Source organism: Sinocyclocheilus grahami, unplaced genomic scaffold, assembly GCF_001515645.1.
Source record: "Sinocyclocheilus grahami isolate Dianchi unplaced genomic scaffold, SAMN03320097.WGS_v1.1 scaffold136.1, whole genome shotgun sequence".
Lineage (NCBI taxonomy): Eukaryota > Metazoa > Chordata > Actinopteri > Cypriniformes > Cyprinidae > Sinocyclocheilus > Sinocyclocheilus grahami.
The window spans coordinates 1317184-1343116 of record NW_015505315.1 but is presented as its reverse complement, the minus strand read 5'-3'; the positions used below and the strand labels follow the sequence as shown (position 1 = coordinate 1343116).

Below are 25933 nucleotides of genomic sequence, written 5' to 3'. Positions count from 1 at the left end.
TTCTGTTTATTAATTATTCAATGTATAAATGTTTTCTTTTCTCTTTTTTTGCGGGATGTTTAACTTGGTTATGATGACATCTTGTCAAACTTTTCCTCTCACTGTCATAAAGGTGGCCACTCTTGTGGCAGAGAACATTGAGTTGCACAAGAGCAAGCTGAAGTACTTCATGCTGAAGTTCTGTGCTATCATCAGGACCATGGAATCCACTAATAGAGAACTGTCCATTGCTATCAGAGGATATGGCCTGTTTGCTGCAGTTTGTACATTTTAACAGAATAGTAACAATAGTATATAATCAGTGTCTCTCAGGAAGTCAAATTATATTGCACTATTCTAGTTTTCTATTTTGTGTTTCTAGTTTTAAAATTCTCTGTGTTTGTTTGCCTTTAGCCGTGTAAGGTGGTGTGTCCTCAGGATGTAGATCTGATGTATACAGAGCTGATTCAGAGGTGTAAGCAGATGTATCTGACTGAGACTGACCGGGATGATGACAATGTCTACCAGCTGCCAAGCTTCCTCGACTCCATAGCTAGTGTTCTGGTACACCTTGACCGGGTATGATAAATCTCCTTTACTGTGAGCTGTGCAGTGCTCGATCTAATCCATTAAAAATGTTGATAAATTGGCTTTTCAAATAAACATTCAGTATGTTGGTCGGTTTTTAGTCCTCTGTTCTATGCTACTACACCTAATAGGTCTGGTCAGCATTTTAAGACACCAAAAATTTAGTTTCAAGTGTCTCATATCGTAGAGTCAAATGAATATAGGAAGTTTTTCAGTATTTGTTGCTGTTGCCTTTCTTCTCTCTGTAGTTCACCTGTTTTCACCTGACAGATTCTAATGTAATTTCTGTAACTGGATGCAGATCCCTGAAGTGTACACTCCTGTGCTAGAGCGCCTCCTTGTGGTTCAGATGGACAGCTTCCCTCAGTACAGCCAGAGAATGCAGTATGCTACCTGCCGCTCCATCATCAAGGTGTTTGTTGCCATGGCAGTTCGAGGTCCAGTCCTCTGGAGTTTCACTAGTTCTGTGGGTAAGGATGAAATGGAGGTTTGCTTTGGCTGGTCTGATTCATGGTTAGATTTACTAGTGTTCACACTCTTCATTTCTTCAACAACAGTTCACCAAGGCCTGATCAGAGTGTGCTCGAAGCCAGTTCCTCAGTCAGACGTAAGTGTTTTTGCTGAAATTGTTGATCTTTTTCTTTTCTGTTCATATTGTGATTATCATGAAATCATAATATTCATCTGCCCATTAGGAGCAGAACATTCCTTCAGGTGCTTCTCAAACTGAGGAAGACTCCACCTTGGTGCGCTCTGGGAAATGGAAAGTTCCTTCATCAAAGGACTACTTGGACCTCTTTAAGGGGCTTCTGGACTGTGAAAACCTTAAAGTAAGAAATTATTATTGGGTCATTCCGTGTCGAATTAACCAAATTTCAGAAACTTCCCCAGCTCAAATTTTTGATTTTGCTAATATTTTTTTCTAAAGAAATATAAGCATGTATAGTGATGTAAGCCAAAATATTAAATGTCATGGATGAATATTTACTGAGCAATGTGCTTTTTTGTAGAGGGGGGTCAAAATGGCAATTTTCACCTGAGATTCACAGCCAAATTACAGGGGGGTAAAATGACTTCAGAAAGATGGCAGCATCGTAATGTTAATTTTACCCAAAGATTAGTAGGTTTATTAGTAAAATATGTTGACTTTAGCAATCTTTGTTGCATTATGTGCCAGTGGTGACCGTTCAAAAATGGGAAAGAGCACTTTTCAAGTTTTTTCTCCAAAGTTTGCAAGCCTGTGACTCAAGAAATATTAAAGATTATCTTAATGCCTTTTTAAGATTTTGGGTCTTAACAAACTTTTCTTTATGGCATCTTAATTAAGGCCCTATATGGTTTGGTTCCAGAGATATTGGGATCTCAATATGGCTCCTGGGGTAAATAGTTAAATTGACCATATGCACGATTACTTCCTGGTTTTAGATAAGCCAGCTCAGTCATTTCCGGTCAACTGTTCTGTGCCATAAGGGGAGCGACCTTTGCTCGGTTTCTCTTCATAATCCATTCACAATTTTGAGAAAAGTTTTGTTTGTCTAAGAGGACCAAACATCCACGTATACCGTTTCAGGAATGACAAACGTGAATAATCCGTTAAATTATGCCACGAGTCATTGCTATGATTGACAGTGGCAACGGAATGAATCATCTGACGAGCCGATATAAAAATAGAGCTATTCAGTAATTCAGATTAAATTCAGACTAACAAAACTACAGCAGCAACAAGTCTTTGTCGGATATAACTACGATGTAGTTATTAAATTAAATCTAAACATTTCAAAATAATGTTGTTATATTTGACTATATAGGTATTTAAATAATTCAGCATTATAGGTTGTTGTCTGGCCTTATTTATTTATTTCTTTAAATGACAAGTGACTTTGTTACTTCCTGCACTTGCTATACTTTATACTTAGGTGCGATAAGGTACTACATTTGTTATAATATTTATTTTATAAAAAAATCAAAAGATGTGAAAAAAAACTAGGGAGTTGAAATTTGCAGCTGCAGCCATTGAGTGATCCTGTGCTGCCATCTCCTGGTTATAATGGTAATTTAATTTTCATCTTTAAAAGTTTTTATTTTTCGCCAAGAGTCATGATTTTGGCACATATCTTCATGTGGTCTTCATGAATTAAAAGTGAACCTTTAATAAAGTTAATTTTACTGCACAGAGTTGAGAAATAATAAAGGCTTTAAAATTTTATAAGATTTTAAAAATGTGTTCATGGCTATGAAGGTAAGATATTGATTATCAAGAATACCATTACGATGTCGTTTAAGAGATTAGCCTAACTGCCTAAACGATAGTGTTTATTTGTCAGCATTTAAATGTACAGTTACGTGTCTGGGTACTTTCCTGGGATTACCAGACAAGACATGCAGTCTGAACAGTCTGAAAATGCAAAAGGGTAACGAACACCTCTGTCAGTTACAAAACATTTATGTGCGCTGTGCGCAGAGCCCCTCTCCTGGTGCCATTCACTCCCCTCCTGCGCCAGACTTTGTGTGCAAGTGCCTGTGCCTGACGTGGATCGTGAACTATTGTCGGTCTCACGCCGGCATGATTGGTGAATATGCTAGAAACATGATTAGCAACATGTTAGCTTCATGATCAACATGCAAATCATGCTAATTTTCTCATCTATCTAAATGTTCAAACTTTAAGCTTTTACAGCTGCTTTAAACTTTCAGTCTAGGCTTTCTCAAGCCAACCTAAAGTTTGTTTTGACAAACTTTTTCATCTAGTTGTATTTAAAGCAGAATATCTGAAGAATTTGTCAGATTATGAATGACCAGGATTAATTGTTAACTCTAGGTAAAATATGAACAATGTGAAATGTTAAATATGATTACTCAGGATCCCGTTTTTCTGGGGTTTAGAATTACCTAGTGTTAATTATTCCAAGTGTGAGAGATCTTAAATGTTTGAGGTACTATCAGTGATTCTGCCAAATATGCCCTTTAGCAGTAGATACTACTTAATCTGGTGAAGCTTCACATTATATAACTATAAAAAAGAAAAAGAAATTCTAATAATTAATCCAGATGAGGCAAATTCTTGGTTTATTGATGTGAATGCAATGTGTGGCAGAAGCACCCACTTTTCCCTATGTTTCAAACATGTTACAATACTGCATATCTGAACTCTCAGTAGCTTCATAAGCTGTTAAAATGAACAAAATCCCTTCTTCAAAATATCCCTGAAACTGATTCAAATATAGAATCTTATGAATAGACTGAAAGAAAGGTAATGTGCCTCAGCTCGTCCATTTCAGTGCATTTTTAGCACTTCGACAGGTATGTTTTGTACATATTCTTTTGATAGAGGGAAACAAGATACAATTATAATTTCAACATTATTTATTCTTCAGACAATGTTCTTTAAATTAAATAAGTATCAGCTGTATACAAAGTGACCACCATTTGGTTTTCGAGCGCTGAAAATGGGTAATATTCAACTATCTGGTGCCTCATTGAGACCCCGCAGTCTTTGGGACTGAATAATGTAAGGCTTTGAAAATGAAGATTCCAAAAGAAAAGTTTATCAAGGACTAGAATCTAAAATCATATTGTGATATCTTTAATACTTCTTGAGTTATAGGCACGCAAACTTTGGAAAAAGAATATTTATGGCACGCCGACAGTTATGTTCAATGCAGTTGTTATGACAGAAGGAAACAAGATACATTTCTAGTTTCAACATTATTTGTTTTTCAGACATTCCTCTTTAAAAGAAAATAAGTATCATATTTTTGCAAATTGACCCACATTTGGTTTTTGACCACTGAAAATGTGTACAATTTACTTCTGGAGCCATATTGAAATTCCATTATCTCTGGAACTGAACAGTATAGGGCCTTAAAAATGAAGACGTCAAAAGAAAAGTTTAAGACCCAAAATCTAAAAGGGCATTAAAATATCTTTAATACTTTTTGAGTTACAGGCTTGCAAACTTTGGAGAAAATTTTTTAAAAAGTGCTCTTTCCTCATTTTTGAATGGTCACACCACTGGCACATAATGCAACAAAGATTGCTTAAGTCAACAGATTTTACTAACAGACCTACTAATCTCTGGGTAAAAGTAACATTATTATGCTGCCATCTTTCTGAAGTCATTTTACCCCTCTGTAATTTGACACTGAATCTCAGGTGAAAATTGCTATTTTGACCCCCTTCTACAAAAAAGCGGATTACTCAGTAAATATTCATCCATGACATTTACTATTTTGGCTTTCATCACTAAACATGTTTTTCTTTCTTCAGAAAAAATATTAGCAAAATCAAAAATTTGAGCCGGGGACCTCTGTTTGAGTTGACACGGAATGACCCTATAATTATTTTTTTTTAATGTGGTGTTAGTAAAGGTAATAGTTTTTGTTACTGCTTTACAAATATGTTATTTGGTTAGAATGTGACCCTTTAATCATAAAAGTTGTTTTATGTGTATTCTGGTTATTTTGTTTTGAAAGTTTAATCTAATGTCTTTGTTAATTTAATTTGCTGTGTTTTTAGGACACAGGATTCATGGATGGAGCTCCAGCTGCCAAGAACTACAACCTAAGAGACATAAACCGACATTTATATGATGCACTGGTGCAGTCAGTCATGAAGATTGTGGAGAAACTTGATCTTTCAGTGCAGAAAGTCAATGCAGCTGAGGAGGTACTGTTGCAGTGCTGCACCTTGAATGAATAGTAAAAATGTGGATGGTTAAAGAAACGGAGCATCAATTAAAAATATATATATTTATTTTTAATAAGTTTTGAGTAATTTGGCCAGTTGAGTGAAATATTTCTACTTTTTCTTTGGCACAGAGTGATGCAAGTTCTGGATTTATGCCCTCATCTGACCCCACAGCAAACCTTATGCCCAACAAACCCAAAGACTTCATTGCCTTTATCAACTTGGTTGACTTTTGCAGGTGTCATAACTCTCTTTTTCACTGGAACAGTCAGAAATCAAACAAAACCACACTATTATTTGCGCTCTTTTTGCATACATAAGACTATTGTTATCCTTTTTATAGTGAATTATTGCCTTCAAGAAATCCTGAGTATTTTGCCCAGTGGATGCACCCCCTGTGTCACGAGCTTATTCTGCAATCGATACGTTTCCCTCTGGTCAGCGGCTTTTATAAGCTCCTCTCCCTTTCTATGGGAATTGCCAAGAAAATCCACTATTTTCAGGTATACACATTCTAACATATTAATATCTCAATTTAATGTCTTGATAAACTTTGACAAAGCCAGTCATAAGCCACCTCTTATTTATAGGACCTAAAACAAGAGTCAAAAAGTGTTGGCAGTGGCTCAACCATGGAGAATGCCTGTTTTTCGCTGCTTGCAAAGTTTGGAAAGGAGGTGCATTTTTAACTCTTTTTGCCACTTTTATTTCTGTGTTGGATGCTTGAACATTGCAGTGAGCTTTGTTTTACCTCTTATTTATAGGACCTAAAACAAGAGTCAAAAAGTGTTGGCGGTGGCTCAACCATGGAGAATGCCTGTTTTTCGCTGCTTGCAAAGTTTGGAAAGGAGGTGCATTTTTAACTCTTTTTGCCACTTTTATTTCTGTGTTGGATGCTTGAACATTGCAGTGAGCTTTGTTTCGTTCTTAAAGGATTTTTTTTTCTAAAAGAAAGTTTTGTTCATATGGTTGTATATGATGAATGCGATGATGAAAAGTTTTTGTCATTTCCTCAGGTTTGTGTGCGTATGAAACAATATAAAGATGAGCTCCTGGCTGCCTGTCTGATGTTCATCCTCTCTCTTCATCCTGACATGGTGGCTCTGGATATCAAGGCATATATCCCAGCTCTGCAGGTTAGAAAATGAAAGCCAATTTTGTGATATTTTTTAATTAACAGCAACTAGGTATCACATTCTGAAGTCATTCAGAAACAAACTGAAACATGATATTATGGTGGTTATGGAATATCATCATCCATTTTCTTTGTTTTGGTTGCAGGCTGCTCTGCGGCTAGGTTTGAGTCATGCTCCTTTAGCCACAGCAGCACTGGATGCTCTGGAGTCCTGGTCTTCTCTTATTCCTGCTGCCATCATGCAGCCACACTACGCAGACATACTGCCACATTTAGATGGCTATCTCAAAACAACCACTAACTCAGGTCAGTTATTCATAATCTCATCATATATTTCCTAAATACTGTACTGTCAAAGATATGTTCACTGTTTACTATTGTAAATTTACTTTTGAATATATCTATGGGTCAGTGATTATTATGGAATTCCTCTAGTAGCTGTTTCAGAGTCATTTTTTATTTATTTGTTTTTAATCATCCCATTAGAAAAAGATGATGGCAATATGGAAGTGACATTTGTATCCACGGGAAGTTCAAAAAGTTATGGAAAAGTCATGATGAGGCTTCTGAAGAAATCGAAACACTTTTCTGTGGTAATAAGATTGATTTATTTGCCATGTTTTGTTAATCTAATTGATTCAGAGATGTAACTCTGAAATAATATATAATTGCATGCAAGCGATGGTTAATTGAGCACATTGAATGCAGCATTCTGATGTTCCTGTGGTCTTCGTTAGGGAGATGAGTCTCCGATTGCTGCTGTGAGACGCAGGGTGGTACGTCTGCTTGGACACTTGGGAGGACAGCTCAATAGGAGCCTTGTGACAGGTTGTTTTGTTTCTGCTGCTTTTAAATAAATTAATCATTGGCTTTCTTAAACAGCCAGTACTTGTAAACTTTGTTTGCTCATTTTTGCTTTATCTTGCTTAAAAACGAGCTCTTTTTACGTTTTTTTCTTATCCGACCCAAGCTGTTTCTGCGGAGGACATGATGAAGCGTTTTGTAGCATGGGACTGTGAGAAGAGGCTGAGTTTTGCCGTGCCTTTTAAAGACATGAAGCCCGTGATCTACCTGGACTCCTTCCTGCCACGGGTCACGGAGCTTGCACTGTCCTCCAGTGACAGACAGACTAAAGTAATCACAGTCCTCAGTCATCTTATCTAGGTTGATAAGGTTCATTAACGTTTTATTTATTAACCCAATAAATTCAGGCTAAAATTGATAATTCTGTTTGGTGTGTAGGTGGCAGCGTGTGAACTTCTGCATAGTCTGGTCATATACATTGTGGGAAAAGGAGCCCAGATGACAGAAGACGACAAGTCTGCTCCTCCCATGTACAATCTACACAGAAAAGTCTTTCCTGTTCTTCTACGCTTGGCCTGTGACGTCGACCAGGTCTTTTACCTTATATATGCTCTTTAAATTTGATGAACAGTTTTTGTCCTTTATCAGACACTGTAAAGCAGTGGTTCTCAACCTTTTTGCATCCAAGGTTGCCCATGTAGGCCAAGATATTTCCTCTGTTATTCTCCTGTAATGATGACACACCTGCTTATTTTCAAATGTTTTAATTAACAACAGTATCTAGGATGTTTCAGTAATTGTTCTTCAATATAAACAGCAGTTGTTGATGGAGCAAAAAGTGATTCATTTCTGTTTACACTAGTTATTTACATCAAGTTATTTAGTTGTTAAAAACCTACCATTATTTTTAACGAATGAATGAGTGATTTACTTTAAGTAAATTCAACTCATTTTGTGGTTTGCTGAGATCCCTGGGTTGAAAACCACTTGAAGTTCATGGTTTAATATGTACATTTTGTCCTCTTTCACCAGTCTCTGTTACAATTATGTGCCAAACATTGAAACTTTAGTACTTCTTCAGGTGACAAGGCAGCTCTTTGAACCTCTGGTAATGCAGCTTATCCACTGGTTCACCAACAACAGAAAGTTTGAGAGCCAAGACACAGTGGCAGTGCTGGAGGCCCTTTTGGTGAGTAAACCCCCTAGTAGAAAAACTTTATTTTATTTTAAATTGAGCCAGATGTCTGTAATTACACCTCTAAATTTGTGTTTAAACATTCGCTGTAATCGTGTATGCTTGTGATGCACAGGATGGCATTGTGGATCCGTTAGACAGCACCCTCAGAGACTTCAGTGGCACCTGTATCCAGGAATTTGTTAAATGGTCCATTAAACAGACAACCCCCAAACAGCAGGAAAAGAGCCCAGTCAACATAAAATCTCTCTTCAAACGTATCTACAGCCTGGCCTTGCACCCCAATGTCTTCAAGAGGCTTGGAGCTGCGCTCGCCTTTAACAGCATGTACAGGCAATTCAGGTCAGTGGTCGCATTAGATGGGCTAAATATACTGTAGCCTGTCAACATTTCAGCAATATGGTCTATGCCATCTTGAGTAATGTAAGAAATCTGTCTGTAGTGAATGCAAATGTTCACTAAAATGTGCAAAAGCACATTTGTGTTTATCCAAATATGGTTTTGTTTCTCAGAGAAGAGAGTTCTTTGGTGGAGCAGTTTGTCTTTGAGGTGCTGGTGGTGTTTATTGAGAGTTTAGCTCTGGCCCACTTTGATGAAAAATCCCTGGGTAAGAAACTAAACTGAACTATTTTCATTATCAAAACATCTTGTTTGGTGGTCATGACTTTTATCTTGGCTTTCATATTGTTATTGTCTACACAGGAACTGTCCAGCAGTGTTGTAGCTCCCTGGATCATCTGAAGAGAATCATTAAACACAAGGCAGACTCGCTCAATAAGAATTCAAAGAGACGTATACCTAGGTACACGTACATTTGGTTTTGATAGTATCCTTACAAACTTAATTTAATAATCAAATGAGTAATGTGAGTAAGGTTAATGCGGAAACATTTTGTGTCACTCGCTAGCTGACAGACCTGTATTTTCTACTTTTCAGAGGTTTCCCTCCAGATCAGTCAGTGTGCTTGTCAGATGTAGTCATGTGGCTGCTGACACAGTGTGGAAGACCGCAGACTGAATGCCGACACAAAAGCATGGCGCTCTTCTATGAGTTTGTGCCTCTGTTGCCAGGTACTGCCAGGAAATTTATAATGAAGGAAATACAGTGGCCAATCAGGGACTCCCCTCTTTCTACTTTTCAGAGGTTTCCCTCCAGATCAGTCAGTGTGCTTGTCAGATGTAGTCATGTGGCTGCTGACACAGTGTGGAAGACCGCAGACTGAATGCCGACACAAAAGCATGGCGCTCTTCTATGAGTTTGTGCCTCTGTTGCCAGGTACTGCCAGGAAATTTATAATGAAGGAAATACAGTGGTTTTATTGCCAATCAGGGACTCCCCTCTTTGGAGACTATTCATTGTCCTTCTTCAGAATTTGAACATAACATAACTACATAAAGAAATGTAAGAGAACTGGCATGAAATGACATGCCAAATTTTTCAATAGAGCTTAAAATGAACAACCGTAAAAAAAAATTCACTGGTAACATTCTGGAAGATACTTTTTTTTTTTGGCCAATCTCAGAATTTCTGGAAATATGTTCTGAATTATTTACTTTAATTTCAATTGTAAATCATTACAGGTTTTCTAGAAAAGCTTGTTGATAAAAAAAAATCAGTAGAATTTTCTTTGCATTTTTGCATGGATGTGATTTAGGTCACTTTGCACCTCTAACACTAGGATTGCATCAGAATTGAATATCACAATTACCATTAAGATTATTAGGAAAAACAAAACATTTTCTTTGTGACTTGCAGCTTTATTTATATATGCATACGTGGTGTTTCTTTCATTTTTTTTATTTTCTTTTTTTGTCAGGTAATGCATCTCCTGCAGCATGGCTGGATGAACAGGTGAAGCACCGTGGTCCAGGATTTCTCATTTCGTGTTTAGAGGGAGGCGGTTTACACTCCCAGCCTACTTTGAGAGAGGTTGAAGCCCCCTTTAGCATCAGAGGCACCTTACAATGGATGGATCTGCTGCTGGCTGCTCTTGACTGCTATAACACCTTCACAAACCTGCGCTGTATGCAACCCCAGAGGATCCTGGGTGGGTGAATCCACATCAAGATATGCCTAAACTTAAGATATATTGCTAAAAAAAATCTATATCCCTGAAATGATCTGTAACTGTTAAATTAAGGCTAATACTGTCTGTCTCCCATTCCTCTCCTCAACCAGGCACTAGTGAGAAGTCCAGCTTTTTGCCAGCGCTCCGTTTCTTCCTTACGGAGCTGTCCATGCAGGAAGTTCAGGCTGCCAGGGCTTGCTTCAAAATGGGTAATGCCGGTCAATCACACTTCAGCCCTCGTGAGACAGAGCAGTACAACTACAACAAATGCTCCATCATTGTCAGAATTCTGGAGTTCTCCACCATGGTACTGCAGAAATGTCCACAGGACCTCTGGAAGGTATGATTTATATTTTAAAGGCAACATAAAAAATTGAAAAACAAAAGATAATGACTTGCCTTATTTACTTTTGTTGTAAAAGTCTACCTTCGAAACATCCAGTGACGCAATCAGAATATTACATCATGCTTCTTGACACTTTTTCACTTTCTCTTTAGATAATGGAGCAAGATGTTTTCAACTCTTCTTTCTTTACACTGGTGGCGCTGACGGTGTGTGAGCCCTCTTCCATTGGGTTTAACATGGCAGATCTGGAGGTGATGACTCAGCTGCCAGAGGTGTGCGCTCCTTTGCTTAAAGCTTTGGCATCAACGCCTTACAGGACACAGCTGGAGAGTGGCATTAGGAAGAGAATAACTGTACAGAGGTCTGTTCATTTTTTTAGTAAGTTTCATTAAATTGTGTTGTGTGGTTTTGTGGTCATTTCACCTACTCTGAAACGTGCTTAGAAGCTCGAATCTAGTTTGTTTATTCCCCCAATTCCATTTCCCCTTCTTTTTTTTCCCTATTGTCTCCACATGTACATTTGCTATAAATTGGGATTACAATTGAAATATTATTGATGACATTTTTAAATGAACAGATTTATTGAGTGTATGGTTTATATATGCACTTCTTCATTTATGTGTGTGTTTTCTGTCTTTTTTCGGACAGTGTGGAGAAGTTGTGTGCTATTGATCTGTATGAGGGGGATAACAGGGACAGTCATGCTAGCATGCATCTGTTACTCTTAGCCTGTAAGCAGCTTCACCAGTCTGGGCTTCTCAACTCAGTTCTACACAGTCAGGTACACACTGAATAAATTAATGTCACTGTTAGGGCTGCACGATATATCGAAATTATCGAAATATCGCAATATGCATATTGCAATGGCGTGCGATATCATTATCATTTTAATAATAGGCTACTTAAATCAAAATGTCAAAGTTTTAGTTCAACGCATATAGCAGAGAATTGCTTGATGTTAAAAAAGAGTTAAGTGCAATAAGTTGCAGAAAACAACTCTTTGCCGTCTCGTCTTGCTGTCTGACTCACACCTGAAGCGCGCGCACCCAGAGAGATGCGTTTCAGACCGAGTTGATTCATCTTTCGCATCTCCTCCTCATGTTTGAACAAACACATACACACAGAATCATGTCAATAGTACCCATCTCGACGATCATTCTCGTAAATGCAGTCGGTTATGTTTTAAATGAATGTAAACAGCTGAGAAAGTAATCGGATTTGTATCATTATACTGGATCCATGAAGTCAGATTTAAAGGGTCAGCAGCCTATAAATACGTGCTGCTGAATGTCACTAATGTTAACAAAACGGCTATAACAAAGATGAATCTAAATTTAATTCATACAGTGAACACTATGCAGTGTTATTTTACACTTAATTATTAGATTTCTGTACCTGAATACTACTGTTTATTTTATCTATGCTTGTAAATTGTGTTTCTTTTTTTCTTTTTCTTTCTTTTTTTACTGACTGTTCACTTTAATCATGTTTGAACTTTCTCAGACTATAGTTTTTGCTGTGGTATATGAAGAAGTACTTAAAGTGTGTGGAAAGCAAAGTTACAATGATATAAAAATAGTGTCATTAATTTTTTTGTTTGTATGTTCACAGTGATGTTAAATTACATTTTCTGATTTGTGACATTACTTTTTAAGTAATGCTAAAACACTACTGGTCACTTTCAGAAGTTATAGTGATCTTTATTTTCCAATAATTTTTTTTTTTTCATTTTTAAATATTTTAAAATATCATTTAAATTGATTTTACACACTTTAAGCAATATCGTATCGCATATCGAATATCGCATTTTTTAACAAGGTATCGCATATGGCATTTGTCTTCAATATCGCATAGCCCTAGTCACTGTAATTCTGTTCATTCTGTCTATACAATGATTGCAATGACATTTAGGTTGTGATGTTTACCGTTTCTCTGTAGGATGCTGGTTATGGTTGCTCTCTGGGCTCCAAACTTCTCACTAGTGTGTATAAAAGCATTGCTCCTGGAAGTGACAGAAAGTCTCTGCCCTCCATGGATGTTGGCAGCAGGAAGTTGGCAGACAGGCTTGTGCAGTTGGCATTCTGTTTGGGTGATCAGGCATGTTGTTTGAATTGCAGTTAAAATAAGGGACTAAGGGTGGGTTGCACCAACAAGGATTAAATTAAGCAAAGTTTAGAGCTAATCAAGGATTTGTTGATCTGGGTTTTATTTTAAATCGAGTTGTGTTGCACTACTTAATTTTAAACTTAGATTAACAAATAGGGGATTCGAATTCTAACCTGCAATTAAAACCTCCATCTACGAATAATTTTCTCCGCCATGATGGATTCGTCATGTAATTAAACCGCAACAGTGCTAATATTCCTTATCCTCTGTCTCTGACATAAGTTGCTTTTGTCGATAAAGGAAATAAACTTGTAAAAGGTCCACCGTCTTTATAAACCGCTAACGTACGTAGAGAGACCGTTGATCAAACGGCTGATCAAGCAAGCAATGAAAACTTTGAGGCTGTGCATACGGATTTCATAATCTTGGCCTTGGAAATATATTTATAGTATCAATTAATGGAGTATAGCTTATGACAAAACAACCGAGATAAAGAAAATAACTGGCATGATTCGCGGAGTTACTACCTCCGCTCGTGATAGCTGCGCCCCGTCCATTTGATCGCCGTTCAGCAGCACGCGTGGAGCGGAGATTGAGGTCTCTGCAGATCAAAAGTGGGCGTTTCTGAATTTGTGGGTGTTTTCAAACTGCAGGGTGTTTCTCAATCATGCAATCAAAATGATCCCCCTTCCCTTAACCTACTGTCACTGACGTCAGCCAATCAGGAAACATGGTCTAAAAACGCCCCGATCTGGTAACTCCCATTATTTTCCTGCAGAGACCTATACTTGGAGGAGTGGGCGTGAGAAACGAGAGGCGCGGCCGCGATTCTGTCTTCTTTTCTTTGTCATAAGGCGAGATGCACCGAGATAAGTGATGGATTCACATACCGGACTCGATAGCAGACGCAAGCTTACTACGGGCTGCAACGACCCTCAAAATCTGCTGGCTCAGAGCGCTTTAATTTTTATTTTTATTTATAATAAATACCTCTCTGAGACCTGATGACACACCCGCTGTTTCTCTCTTTGTTCAATCAGCCACATAATGTAGGTGCACTTTATTTTCTTTAAACCTCCTCACCTATAAATTTAAAGTTAATCCCTAATTGAGATTTAAATCTGAGTTTAAAGTTATGGAGCAACAGGATTCAAGTTAATCTATTTTAAATATAAAATAAATTCAGGATCAAAATGATGGTTTAAATGTAAACCTGCTTATTTTTAAACCAGGTTTAAAGTTGGGTGCAAAAGAATTATTAGATAAACCATAATTTAATCTAGATTTAAGCTTAATCCTTATTGGTGTAACCCACCCTGAGTCTTTGAAGATCTTTGGCTCTTCATGTTTTTGTATGCATCTGTTAAATTAATCAACTCTTGAAACCTGTCTTTATTTCCCTCACCAATTCAGAGTGAACAGACTGTTGGCCTTTTGCTGAACACCATTACGCTCTCCGTCCCTCTCTCTGGCAGTCTGAATCCTCACTTCCTCAGCTTCTCTCATGGAGAGTACTTCTACAGCCTCTTCCAGACTTCTCTCAATACTGAGTTACTCCGCAGAGTGGAGCACACAGTGCCGCTGCTGCTGGCTTCAGCCAACCAGAACCCTAGCATGGTGAGCCATCAAACTAGACAGGACTATGTTTCCTAAAAGCATTGGAAGCCTTTGTAGATTGAAGAAACCACTGGCACCAATGACCCTATGATCTGCTGCTTAGACTTGTGGTGCTGACAGGAACTGCAGTCCTGGTGAAGAAATACACCAGCAGGATAAAATTAGAATAATCAAATGATTCTAGTTGTTGTTCACTTATAATGACTGCAACGGTCTATCTTGGTTTTCTAACATGCTCTCCATCTGTTTGATTGGTTAGACATATACTACAAATAAAGTGCTATTAAGAACGGCATGACCATTTTCTGCATAAGCACTGAGATCTGAAAAGTTGTTCGACTGTCTCTTTAGGTTAGTGTTCTGCTGAACGGCATGCTGGACCATAGTTTCCGTGAGCGTTCAGTCAGAAAGTCCCAAGGCTCACTATTGGCTGAACAGGTGCTCAAGGGCTGGGATTTGCTCAGGCCGTGGTGGGAGGGTCCTGCAGCCTCACCAGAGAGCAAAACTTCAGTCCTTTCATTGCTTGCCAAAGTGCTCCAGGTACCACATCAATTATACTTTATTTTCTGTGCATTTTAAAGAACCAAAGTGGGTACATGCATGATATTTTAATTACATTTTTTTCTACAGATCGATTCCTCTGTATGCTCCAATACAGATCACAAAGCATTCAATGCTGTGTTCACCACTTTCACTGCCCTTCTTACAGATATATCTATGCCATTAAATCTCAAGGTAATCTTTTCCAGCTTCACTCTGTATTTTGCAAATATGCACCGAAATCTGTATCGGTTATACATTATACTCATTCTTGTAGTGACAAAATGATATTGACACAAAAAGTGAATTTTATTGCATGTTTTGGTTTATGTATGGAGTATATATTTCTTCATTTTCTCTGATTTCACTCTCTTCTCTTCATTCTCTGTAATTAGAGCCAGGCTCTGATCATGCTGCCCTTCTTCACTACATTACCCAGCATGCCCCTGGAGGAGCTCAGGAGGGCTCTGGAGACTCTGGTGGCTGCACATTTTCCTATGCAGTCGGATGAATTCCCTCGTGGATCACTTCAGTGTAACAACTACATGGACTGCATTCGCAAAGTGAGATATATGCTTAAACTAGATAGCAGATACAAATGTTTATTCAGCTTAATGACTATACTCACAAGTTCATATACTGTCAATTCTACAGATACCATGATTTACTTTTTCTTTTTTCTTACACAATTTCATTATGTCTTGAAATCAGTAAATTAACAACAATGACTTAGTTATTCAATAAGACAACGTTATTCATGCTCTTTTTTTTTTTGTAAAAAGATAATAATTGGTCGTTCATTTTGATAACCTCAGTTTTTAGAGGCCCTGCAGCTGTCTCAGAGTCCCGTGTTATTGAAGCTCATGGCTAGAGTTCTGTGCCGGGACAAAAAACATATCATGGAGGAGCTCTTTCAGACCTGCTTTCAAAATATTGCTCGCCAGTAAGTTCAAAAAGATTTAATCTTTGTATCTGTATTTACAGTTGCTTAGATGTATTTCTAATATGCATGTTGCATATTATTTATTTTTGTCAGGTCCCAGTTGGAAAGACAGGTTCTTCTCCTCAGCTCTGTATACCAGTCATTTCAAGCCAAAGATGTGCCTTCAAACTCCATGCTTATGGGTCTTATAGACAGAGTCCTGCTACCAATGGCCTCTCACTGCAGCCCTCAAGCACTCTCTCTGTTCTTCATTACTAATATTGCTGATATTATGACTACTCTACAGGCACGCTTCACCAAGGTGAGTTACATTGGGTTATTAAAGTAAACTCAATATACGATTCAGGTAGATCCTTTCAAATCTAAAAACATGTTTTTGCGCTTTCATTCAAACATTATGCTATTGTGTGTTTTCCTGTCATCTATCTCAAGCCAAAGATGTGCCTTCAAACTCCATGCTTATGGGTCTTATAGACAGAGTCCTGCTACCAATGGCCTCTCACTGCAGCCCTCAAGCACTCTCTCTGTTCTTCATTACTAATATTGCTGATATTATGACTACTCTACAGGCACGCTTCACCAAGGTAAGTTACATTGGGTTATTAAAGTAAACTCAATATACGATTCAGGTAGATCCTTTCAAATCTAAAAACATGTTTTTGCGCTTTCATTCAAACATTCTGCTATTGTGTGTTTTCCTGTCATCTATCCTCCAGTCTGTTGAGTCAGTGTTTGAGAGTCAGATCATGATGAAGATCGGCTGTTGTAAGCTGCTGGAGGTGTTATACTCTCGTCTGCCTAAAGAGGAGGTCTATTCTAAAAACTCAGCTATCAACCAGGCCTTCTGTAGCACAGGCAGTGCAGAAGGCAATGAGCTTTCCAAGAACCTCCTCAAGTATGTATTTGAAATATGAATTTTTACCTTTAAGAGCAGATATTAAACTTTATATGGTCAGGTGATTCAGTGACGATAACTCTCTTGTGCCCCTTTTATGTTATTAAAGTTATATATTTATTGTTGTTTGGAAAGTCCTTTCAAGTCAGACAGGACATTATTTCCTTTCTTCATGGTGACTGTGAAGGAATAATTCACCCACAATTAAAACTTATTCTGTGAAGTAACTCTTTTTTTGTATTCTACACAAGTAAAAAAGTATTTTTTATTTGAGTGAGCTATTCCTTTAAATATGTTTATAAGAAATACAAGCAAGTCTCAGGAATTCTGGAGCTAACTGCTGCAAATGCCATAATCATGAAGTAGATGTAATTTTTAAAATCTGAACCTAATCAACACAATACATGTCAGATCGTGTTTTGAGGCCTTCACTGAGAACATGACAGGAGAGACGGTTCTACTGGAGCTGAGGAGACAGTATCACTGTGCTGCTTATAACTGTGCCATCGCCCTGATCAGCTGCAGCTTCAATGAGACCAAATTCTACCAGGGCTTCCTCTTCACTGAGAAACCTGACAAGGTCTGTTACTGTGCCCACTTCAAGTGTATCCTTCTCTCTGATTGAAGTTGAACTTTTTTCTATATTTATAAGTTAATATTGTTGTTTGTTTTTACCCCAGAATCAATTCATATTTGACAACCTCATTGATACACAAAGGGTGTACAACTTTCCTATAGAGATTGATGTAAGTGAAGCTTTTAAATGTTATATTTTTATTTGTTTTGTGTTGTATTGTATCGTGTTTACTTGCATTTTCAGGTCCCTATTGAGAGGAAAAAGAAATATGTCATGATCAGGAAAGAAGTGAGTGGAGAAAATGGAGGTGAGTTGTCTGAGGTATCTACAAGCTGGTTGAATACATGTTTAGAAAGATAAATGTCAGCCATGAATATTTATGAAAATGCCATTTGTTATCATGTATATTTCCGGGCAGACTGCTTTAAGCATAAATTCACAAGGTACTTATATAGATGCTATCTGCTCTCTTATAAGTCCTCGTTCTTTTTCAGATGCACCTGTATACCTCTCCTCTCAGTCCTACATGGCAGACAGCAGTCTCAGTGAGGAGATGAGTCAGTTTGACTTTTCCACTGGAGTTCAGAGCTTCTCCTACAACTCCCAGAATCCTTCAGGCGGGAGCAGCTCCAGCAGGACTCAGGTACGTCTCAGGAGAGATTCGTTTTTTTTTTCTTTTGTAAAGCAGATGTTATAAGTTTTAGAAAGTCATCTACAATTTTAATGAATAACTGTCTGAGTTGTTAGGAGCGTAAGGAGGTTGTGTCTCAGGATGAGACTGTAGAGCTTGAGATGGATGAGCTGAATCAGCATGAATGTATGGCCAATATGACGGCACTGCTGCGCCACATGCAAAGGAACAACATCACCCCTAAAACCGAGGTCAGTCTCAACATGACCTCAAAGGCATAAACAGTTTTGCCGGAATTTCAAGTCAGAACACTTCTGAATATGTTTTGTTTTAGGGAGTGACACCTAGTGATCTTCCTCCCTGGATGAAGTTCCTGCAGGGGAAGCTGGACAATCCGTCCACCCCGCTGAACATTAGACTCTTCATAGCCAAACTTATCATCAATGCTGAAGAGGTACTGCTTCAGAAGTTTATCTTTGCCTCTCTCTGGATTTATTGATATGTTGTGTATGTGGTGTTTTTATTTGACATCGTTATGTCCAGATATTTCATCCATATGCGAAGCATTGGCTGGGCCCACTGGTGCAGCTGGTGGTTTCCAGTAGCAATGGAGGAGAGGGCATTCACTTTATGGTAGTGGACATTGTGGTGACTGTCCTCTCATGGGCAAGTGTGGCCACACCAAAGGTGTGTATACGATGGTATTTTCACTCATGTATTAATTCTCAGGGTACATTATTTGCAAAAATTTTATATGCATTGCATACATTTTAACATATTGTCTCTTTATTCCCTTATCTTTCTTACTGTTTAGGGTAGCACAAGAGATGAGGTTTTGGCCAATAGGCTCCTTGGGTTTCTGGTTAAGAACTGCTTCAACTCCAAACGGCCTGTTTTCCGCCACAACCTGGAGGTCATCCGCACAGTTGTGGAATGCTGGAAGGACAGCCTCACAATACCTTACGAGTAAGAAAACAAATCGATCAAAGTACTTTATTTATTATTTATTAGTTTGTAAATTAAGTGAAAATATTTCAGAATGTGAATATTTCAGTTGCTGAAATTCTAGGATTAGATGTTTGTGATTCCATGATGACCATGCATGCCAAAATAACTATGCATAAAGGAATGGAATGGATGCAAAATCTCAGAGATTTTTTCTCGTTTTCTCCCATAGTTTGATATATGAACGGTTTGCTGGAACTGATCCCAACAGCAAGGATAACTCTGTTGGACTACAGCTTTTAGGCATTGTAATAGCCAATAATCTTCCTCCTTATGATGCTGCATGTGGCATTGAGCATGACAGGTAAACATTTTGCTGTATGTGTGTGTGTGTGTATTTATGCATGTTGGAGAATGTGTGTGTGTGTGTGTCTGTGTTTGCATTAGTATTGAATTTATCATACAAATGTTCCATTTTTTTCTGTAATTATAAATATGAATTTAAAACCAGTGTTGTCCTCTTACAATTCCTATGTTACAGATACTTTCAGTCACTGGCCAACAACTTGTCATTCATCAGATATAAAGAGGTTTACGCAGCAGCTGCTGAGATCATTGGTTTAATCCTAAACTACATGACTGAGAGAGAAAGTGTAAGTGTGGCTGTTTGTTCCTGCCAAATTGTATCACATTTTTCATCTGAGATTTTGTTTTACATTGCAATATACATATTTTTGTAAACGTAAAGGTTGTCTTTAGAAAGTATCCAGTAACCAACTATTGTTTTTCTTTGTTGTAGCAAAATGAAGGGCCCTTATTTAATATTACTATTACGAAGCTCATGGATTTGAGAAAGAAGGAGGTGGATGACAAATTTATTGTTTGCCTGAGCAAAGTGTCCAAACACTTCCCACCCTTAATGGATCGGTGAGATGAAAATTTCCATCGTATGTAGTAAAGGCTTGATGTTATTTCTGTAAATAATGTTTGTCTTTATATTCCTCAGATTTGTAAATCCTGTTTTTTACTTGCTGCCAAAGCTGCATGGCATTTTGAAGACACACTGCCTTGAATGTGTGCTGAGTCGTGCTGATGTCATCCCTGAAATCTACCTGCACCTGAAGACCAAAGGCCTCTCACAGATCATGAGCCACAAGTCTGTTAATACTGCAGGGGTTCATTTCATTTCCTTGTGTTATTTCAGGTTTTATGCCTGTGATTGTAAAATATTAGAGATAAACCCTCTTCACATCACATGCTGTGTCTTTCAGAGATGAAGGCAGGCAGCGGGTTTGTCTGGATATCATACATAAGATCCTGGCATGTCTGAAACCCCAAGAGCTGAAGGAGATTTTGGGAGCCGTCACAGCATTTGTGTCTCACCCTTCTCCTGTCTGCAGAGAGAGAATGTATGACATCCTGATGTGGATCCAGGACAACTACAGGTAACTGACTCTACAAACCTCTTCTTATCCAGTCCTGTTTTACTCCTTTTTATCATTCATATCACACAAATGACTTTTGCTGTTCATTTCCTCTGTCTAATGTGTTTCTACTGATTTTGTGCTGTTCTCCGTCTCCCAGGTTGTTTGACGTTTACAGTTTGAATGCTTTACATTTTAATATTTCATCGCACATTAAATGTACACTACCATTCACATGTTTCGGGTCGGTAAGATTTATGTTACCTAGCTTGCATGTATTTGAATACAAATACAATAAAAACAATAATTTGTGAAATATTATTACAGTTATTATGTAATTTATTCCTGTGATGGCAAGGCTGAATTGTTAGCAGTCATTACTCCAGTCTTCAGTGTCACATGATCCTTCAGAAATCATTCTGACATGCTGATTTGGTGCTCAACAAACATTTGTTTTTATTATCAGTGTTGAAAACAGTTGTGCTGGTTAATAATTTTGCGGAAACCATAATTAATTTTGTAACCACGTAAAAGATCAATAAATGTATAAATGCATCTGTGCTGAATAAATCTTGTTTTGTTTTTTTGTTTTTTTTATCTTACTGAGAGTGACCGCAAACATCTGAACAGTAGTGTACATGTAATCATGATGTGTTTGCAGTGACACTGAGAGCATGGAAGACAGCACCTCTGTTGAAGTGCTCAGTGCAGCTCGAGAAACTCTCCTCCAGGGGCTGACAGATGAAAACTACGGCTTACAGTAAGCTGACTAATTACCTGATATGAACATTTTAATTTCACTTTGATATTTCATCATTTTAAATAAAAGCATTAGCATTTGTGAATTTGAAGCTTCTCACAAATTAATCACAAAACATGAACCTAAAGTATTTTCTCACACTCCTATGGGATTTCTCTTTAGGCTTTATGTGCGTAATTTCTGGAGTCATGAGAGCCGTTTACCTCCAGACACACTGGAGCGCATGCTTGTGGTGCTGAAGTCACTGTATTCGTCCCGCATTGAAGAGCAGTTCCTCAGTCTGGCCACTGACCTGCTTCTCGAGATGACCAGTCGCAGCCCTGACTACACACGCAACATGTTTGAGTTTCCACTCTCTGAGTGCAAGTTTCAGGTAAGAACTGTTGTTTATTACAGCATTGAAAAAAAAATCCTCTATCTACATCATCATAACTGAACTAGACCAAATCTCACCACCGCCCAATGAAGATGAAATGCACTACATTCTATATGAGGAAGTGGCAGAAGCGGTGAAAAGGTTAAAGAAAGGTAAGAGCCCAGGAATCAATGACATAACCGGAGAAATTATACAAGCTGGAGGAGAAAAAGTTACAGAAGAGATGCACACAATCTGTAATCAGATATGGGAGAGTACCAGAGGAATGGGCAAAGTCAGTCATCGTTATAATACCAAAGAAAGGAGACTTGGCAGAATGCAGCAACTACAGGACAATTGCTCTGTTAAGTCACATGGGTAAGGTATTGATGATGGTGTTACTGGAGAGATTGAAAGCGCAGATGGAACCACATCTGTCAGAGGAGCAGGCCGGATTTAGGAAAGACAGATGCACGACACATCAAATCCTGATTCAAAAGCTTATGGCAGAGAAGGCGAAACGTAAAGGATGACACATCATCAACTGTTTCATTGATTTCCGAAAGGCGGAACAAGACAAGGGGATCCGATATCGCCAATTATATTCATCTCGTACCTCGAGAGAGTAATAGACTCGGTAAAAGACAATGACACAGGAATATCAGTCAATGGGTACAAGATCAACAACCTCAAATTTGCAGATGACATTGATCTACTGGAGGAGGATAGAGTTGAATTACAAGGAAATCTGGATCGGATGAATGAAGCAGGAGAGGCCGCAGGATTAAAGATCAACATTGAAATGACAATGGTGTTTGGACAGGAGGACATAGAAGAGGAACTGGAGATTAGGGGCAGAAGTATTGAAAATGTCACAGAGTTTGTGTACCTGGGTAGTCTACTGACCTGGGACAACGATTGCAACAAAGAGATCAAAAGGAGAATAGCAAGGGCAACAGGAGTAATGGCAGGGTTCAAGACAATATGGAACAGCAAGCATATCAGAACAGAGACCAAAATCAGCATAATCAGGACATGTGTGATGAGTGTGTTGCTGTATGCTTGTGAGACATGGACATTGAGGAAGAAAGACAAAGATTTACTGCGGGCGTTTGAAATGAAGTGCTACAGGAGAATCTTGCACATTCACTGGCATCAGAAAATCACAAACGTGGAGGTGCAAAGACGAGTTGGAAACACGAGGAACATCGTACAACTCATCATGGAGAGGAAGCTCAGCCTGTTTGGACATATCTACAGGATTGAGGACAAGCGACTGGTGAAGTGTGTGGTGTTTGGGATCATGGATGGACGGACACGGAGAGGAAGGCTGAGTAGGGGGGGGTTGGATGACATCAAAGAATGGTGTCAGAGGGACATCCACTCTCTTAGCAGGATGGCACAGGACCGTGCACAGTGGAAATGGAGCGTCAGACGGGCATTGGACACCAACGGGCGTGAGCCCATGGAATGATGGATGGGATCTACATGCTGTTTATTTTCCCTGGTCTTTAAATCATACCTAGTATTTGATTAATTTAAATCTAAGTTGTTTTTCAAGACCTTAATTTGGATGCCTTCTGTTCTATTCATGTATTCCAGGACTACGCCATTGACTCTAACTGGCGTTTGCGGAGTACGGTCCTAACCCCGATGTTTATGGAGACCCAAGCCACCCAGGGTTCTGGCACTCAGGGTTTAGAGGCCGCAGGAAGCCAGGCAGCCACAGTGAGAGGTCAGATCAGGGCCACACAGACGTCCCTGGAATTCTCACAGACTCTGGCTCCTGGTGCAGGTACCTCATGAAATATAAAATGAACTTCAGTTCTTTCACTCATTTATTATTTTTCAGTTGATTTTGTAACAGCAGGCTCAGATTTGTCTGAAAAATGTGAGGAGAAATTTATTGTAGGTTGACTAATGACACTTCAGGTATCTTTCGGTGTAATAATAACCATCTGTTTTTCAGGACGCCGTTCAGCATATAACTGGTTAACCGGGAGTAATGTGGACACACTGGCTGATTATTCGCTTTCATCTGATACTTTATCATCACTCCTGGTATTTGAGAAAAAGAGATCAGAACGGCCCCAAGCTGCCTGGAGAGCCGTGGGTGCAGGGTTTGGCTCTAAACGCCTGACCGCTGCCAGTGACGAAGCAGACAGTCGGAGTGCAGGTGAGACACCTAAAAAATATATTGGATTTAAAATTGATTCCTAACAATTCTCCATTAAAGGTTGGACTTGATTAGCATCAAGCACTTCCACAGTGAAACTCTGTTGGTTGGTTTTCACACAGCCGAGCGGGAGCGTCGTGCAGACATTCTGAGGCTCAGGAGGAGATTTATAAAGGATAAAGAGAAGGAGAGCATCAGATTCGCCAAGAAAGAAATTCAGTCCCAAAGAACTAAAAGAGTAGGTCTTCTTTCATAGATAGGCATTTGCATTATCATTTATGATGTTTTTCATAACATTCTTGTCTGTGTTCTGCAGGAAAGAAGAGCAGATTTGAAGATCCGTCAGGATGCTCAGGTCATGCTGTACCGCAGCTATAGAGTTGGAGATCTTCCTGATATTCAGATTCAGTACAGCAGCCTCATCGCCCCGCTACAGGCTCTGGCACAGGTTCACTGTGATTCAGGATTGTTTTAACAACATGTTTGAAAGTAATTTCCTAAATATAGACAAATGTATAACCGTCAGTTCTTGTTTCAATTTGTTTTACAGAGGGATGCCACATTGGCTAAGCAGCTGTTCAGCTCACTGTTTGCTGGAGTGCTGGTTGAAATGGAGGGATCCAAGTCTAGTAAAGAAACAACTTCCATTCATAAGGATTTAGTGCAGGCCCTGAACACCTTCCTCAACCTGAGCACTGTCTACTTCCCTCCATTCATTTCTTGTGTGCAGGTGTGTACACAGTGCAGTGATACGTGTGTTTATAAACTAATGAGGCAATAGACAATTCCTGGAGGGCCACAGCTCTGCAAAGTTTAGCTCCAACCCTAATCAAACACACCTGATCCAGCTAATCAAGGTCTTCAGGATTACTAGAAACTTCTAAGCAGGTGTGATTTGGAGCTAAACTCTGCAGAGTTGTGGCCCTCCAGGAATTGAGTTTGAGACCACTGGGTTAAACAGTTATTGTTTGCTTAGTCTTATTCAGAAATGTGAACTCTGAAAGTCTTTAAATTGGATTATTATTAAGCTTGTCCATTGTATTACTAGCCCTGATGCAAGTACATTTTATATATTACAGGACATGAGTTATCATCATAAGGCTCTTCTTGGTGTTGAGCCAGCTCTCGTCAGTGCCAGCTGTCTCGCCAGTCTGCAGCAGCCAATGGGCATACTGTTACTGGAGGAGAGTTTGCTTCATGGCACTGGAACGTCAGACGAACCTCCTTCAAAACGAGCACGGGGCAAACGAGAGCTGCCACCTGACACAGAAAGATGGATCCACCTTGCCAAGTAAGATCAAACTCATTCAGAAATGTCTGAAGTGCTCACTGTTTTTCATGCCACAGCCTCAACAGTTCTTTACTGATTTATATTCCTCTGTAGACTTTACAGGTCTTTGGGAGATTATGATGTGGTCAGAGGAATCTTTAGTGGCAAGATTGGCACAAAGTCAGTAACATTCACAGCCTTGCAAGCAGAGGCAAAGAGTGATTATGCTGAAGCTGTGAAGCTCTACAATGAGGTACTGATGTGTGTTTTCTTGGTCACAAACACAATATGGGAACATAAACGAGTACCGTCATTTCCTCTGAAATGATTTTGTGCAGCAGTAGTAGCTACACACTCTGTCAGTGTCTTCCTTTTTCCCTTTTATGACAGGTGACAACCACTGCAATACTGGATAAATACCATGTGGTTACCGTCAATATTGCTATTTTGAAACACAACTATTAGAGAATTCTAATTTATGAATATTCGATATTTATGCAGTGCTAGTTGTTTTTTTATTTCTGCATATCGGAACATGTATATGAATTTCTGTAAATACAAATATATTTTTTTTTAAATTAACTTGGGCGTTTACACTGGGCTGTATAGCTGACTTTTATAGCTGACCTAATTGTAATGTGCTGTTTTGATTCAGGCACTGAACAAAGAAGACTGGAATGATGGAGAGCCCACAAACACCGAGAAAGATTTCTGGGAAACTGCTGCGCTGGAGGCCTATAATCACCTGACAGAGTGGAAATCTCTGCAGTATTGTGCCACGGTCAACATTGACGACAACTCCCCTGTCAAGCTAGAAAATATGTGGAAGGAGCCATTTTATGTGGTACTTTTAAGTAATTTTGAGCAGTTTGAGTTTTGGCAATTTTGCCATG

General features: G+C 38.8%; 1 protein-coding gene across 3 annotated transcripts in view; it reads left to right on the top strand.

Moving 5' to 3' along the window:
• prkdc (protein kinase, DNA-activated, catalytic subunit) overlaps positions 1 to 25933 on the top strand; it is a 35868-nt gene that overhangs the window by 2405 nt on the left and 7530 nt on the right. For 2 of the 3 annotated variants that reach the window (XM_016280014.1, XM_016280015.1), the window contains exons 11-65: positions 113 to 259; positions 394 to 558; positions 869 to 1037; positions 1125 to 1174; positions 1263 to 1397; positions 5083 to 5232; positions 5385 to 5491; positions 5597 to 5756; positions 5844 to 5930; positions 6270 to 6389; positions 6535 to 6694; positions 6875 to 6981; positions 7126 to 7216; positions 7359 to 7522; positions 7631 to 7783; positions 8274 to 8381; positions 8503 to 8729; positions 8900 to 8994; positions 9090 to 9189; positions 9324 to 9457; positions 10204 to 10434; positions 10566 to 10795; positions 10954 to 11162; positions 11450 to 11582; positions 12740 to 12898; positions 14321 to 14524; positions 14876 to 15064; positions 15155 to 15259; positions 15460 to 15627; positions 15880 to 16007; positions 16101 to 16308; positions 16724 to 16902; positions 17314 to 17482; positions 17583 to 17648; positions 17723 to 17786; positions 17974 to 18122; positions 18227 to 18361; positions 18445 to 18564; positions 18654 to 18797; positions 18925 to 19076; positions 19288 to 19419; positions 19597 to 19708; positions 19855 to 19982; positions 20062 to 20211; positions 20327 to 20500; positions 21141 to 21239; positions 21402 to 21612; positions 23197 to 23389; positions 23564 to 23770; positions 23893 to 24008; positions 24087 to 24218; positions 24321 to 24500; positions 24850 to 25061; positions 25155 to 25293; positions 25696 to 25884. In XM_016280014.1, coding sequence (XP_016135500.1) covers positions 113 to 259; positions 394 to 558; positions 869 to 1037; positions 1125 to 1174; positions 1263 to 1397; positions 5083 to 5232; positions 5385 to 5491; positions 5597 to 5756; positions 5844 to 5930; positions 6270 to 6389; positions 6535 to 6694; positions 6875 to 6981; positions 7126 to 7216; positions 7359 to 7522; positions 7631 to 7783; positions 8274 to 8381; positions 8503 to 8729; positions 8900 to 8994; positions 9090 to 9189; positions 9324 to 9457; positions 10204 to 10434; positions 10566 to 10795; positions 10954 to 11162; positions 11450 to 11582; positions 12740 to 12898; positions 14321 to 14524; positions 14876 to 15064; positions 15155 to 15259; positions 15460 to 15627; positions 15880 to 16007; positions 16101 to 16308; positions 16724 to 16902; positions 17314 to 17482; positions 17583 to 17648; positions 17723 to 17786; positions 17974 to 18122; positions 18227 to 18361; positions 18445 to 18564; positions 18654 to 18797; positions 18925 to 19076; positions 19288 to 19419; positions 19597 to 19708; positions 19855 to 19982; positions 20062 to 20211; positions 20327 to 20500; positions 21141 to 21239; positions 21402 to 21612; positions 23197 to 23389; positions 23564 to 23770; positions 23893 to 24008; positions 24087 to 24218; positions 24321 to 24500; positions 24850 to 25061; positions 25155 to 25293; positions 25696 to 25884 — 8145 coding nt within the window. Of the gene's footprint in view, positions 1 to 112; positions 260 to 393; positions 559 to 868; positions 1038 to 1124; positions 1175 to 1262; positions 1398 to 5082; positions 5233 to 5384; positions 5492 to 5596; positions 5757 to 5843; positions 5931 to 6017; positions 6105 to 6269; positions 6390 to 6534; positions 6695 to 6874; positions 6982 to 7125; positions 7217 to 7358; positions 7523 to 7630; positions 7784 to 8273; positions 8382 to 8502; positions 8730 to 8899; positions 8995 to 9089; positions 9190 to 9323; positions 9458 to 10203; positions 10435 to 10565; positions 10796 to 10953; positions 11163 to 11449; positions 11583 to 12739; positions 12899 to 14320; positions 14525 to 14875; positions 15065 to 15154; positions 15260 to 15459; positions 15628 to 15879; positions 16008 to 16100; positions 16309 to 16723; positions 16903 to 17313; positions 17483 to 17582; positions 17649 to 17722; positions 17787 to 17973; positions 18123 to 18226; positions 18362 to 18444; positions 18565 to 18653; positions 18798 to 18924; positions 19077 to 19287; positions 19420 to 19596; positions 19709 to 19854; positions 19983 to 20061; positions 20212 to 20326; positions 20501 to 21140; positions 21240 to 21401; positions 21613 to 23196; positions 23390 to 23563; positions 23771 to 23892; positions 24009 to 24086; positions 24219 to 24320; positions 24501 to 24849; positions 25062 to 25154; positions 25294 to 25695; positions 25885 to 25933 lie in introns of all 3 variants that reach the window. The other variant, XM_016280013.1, reaches the window with a different exon arrangement.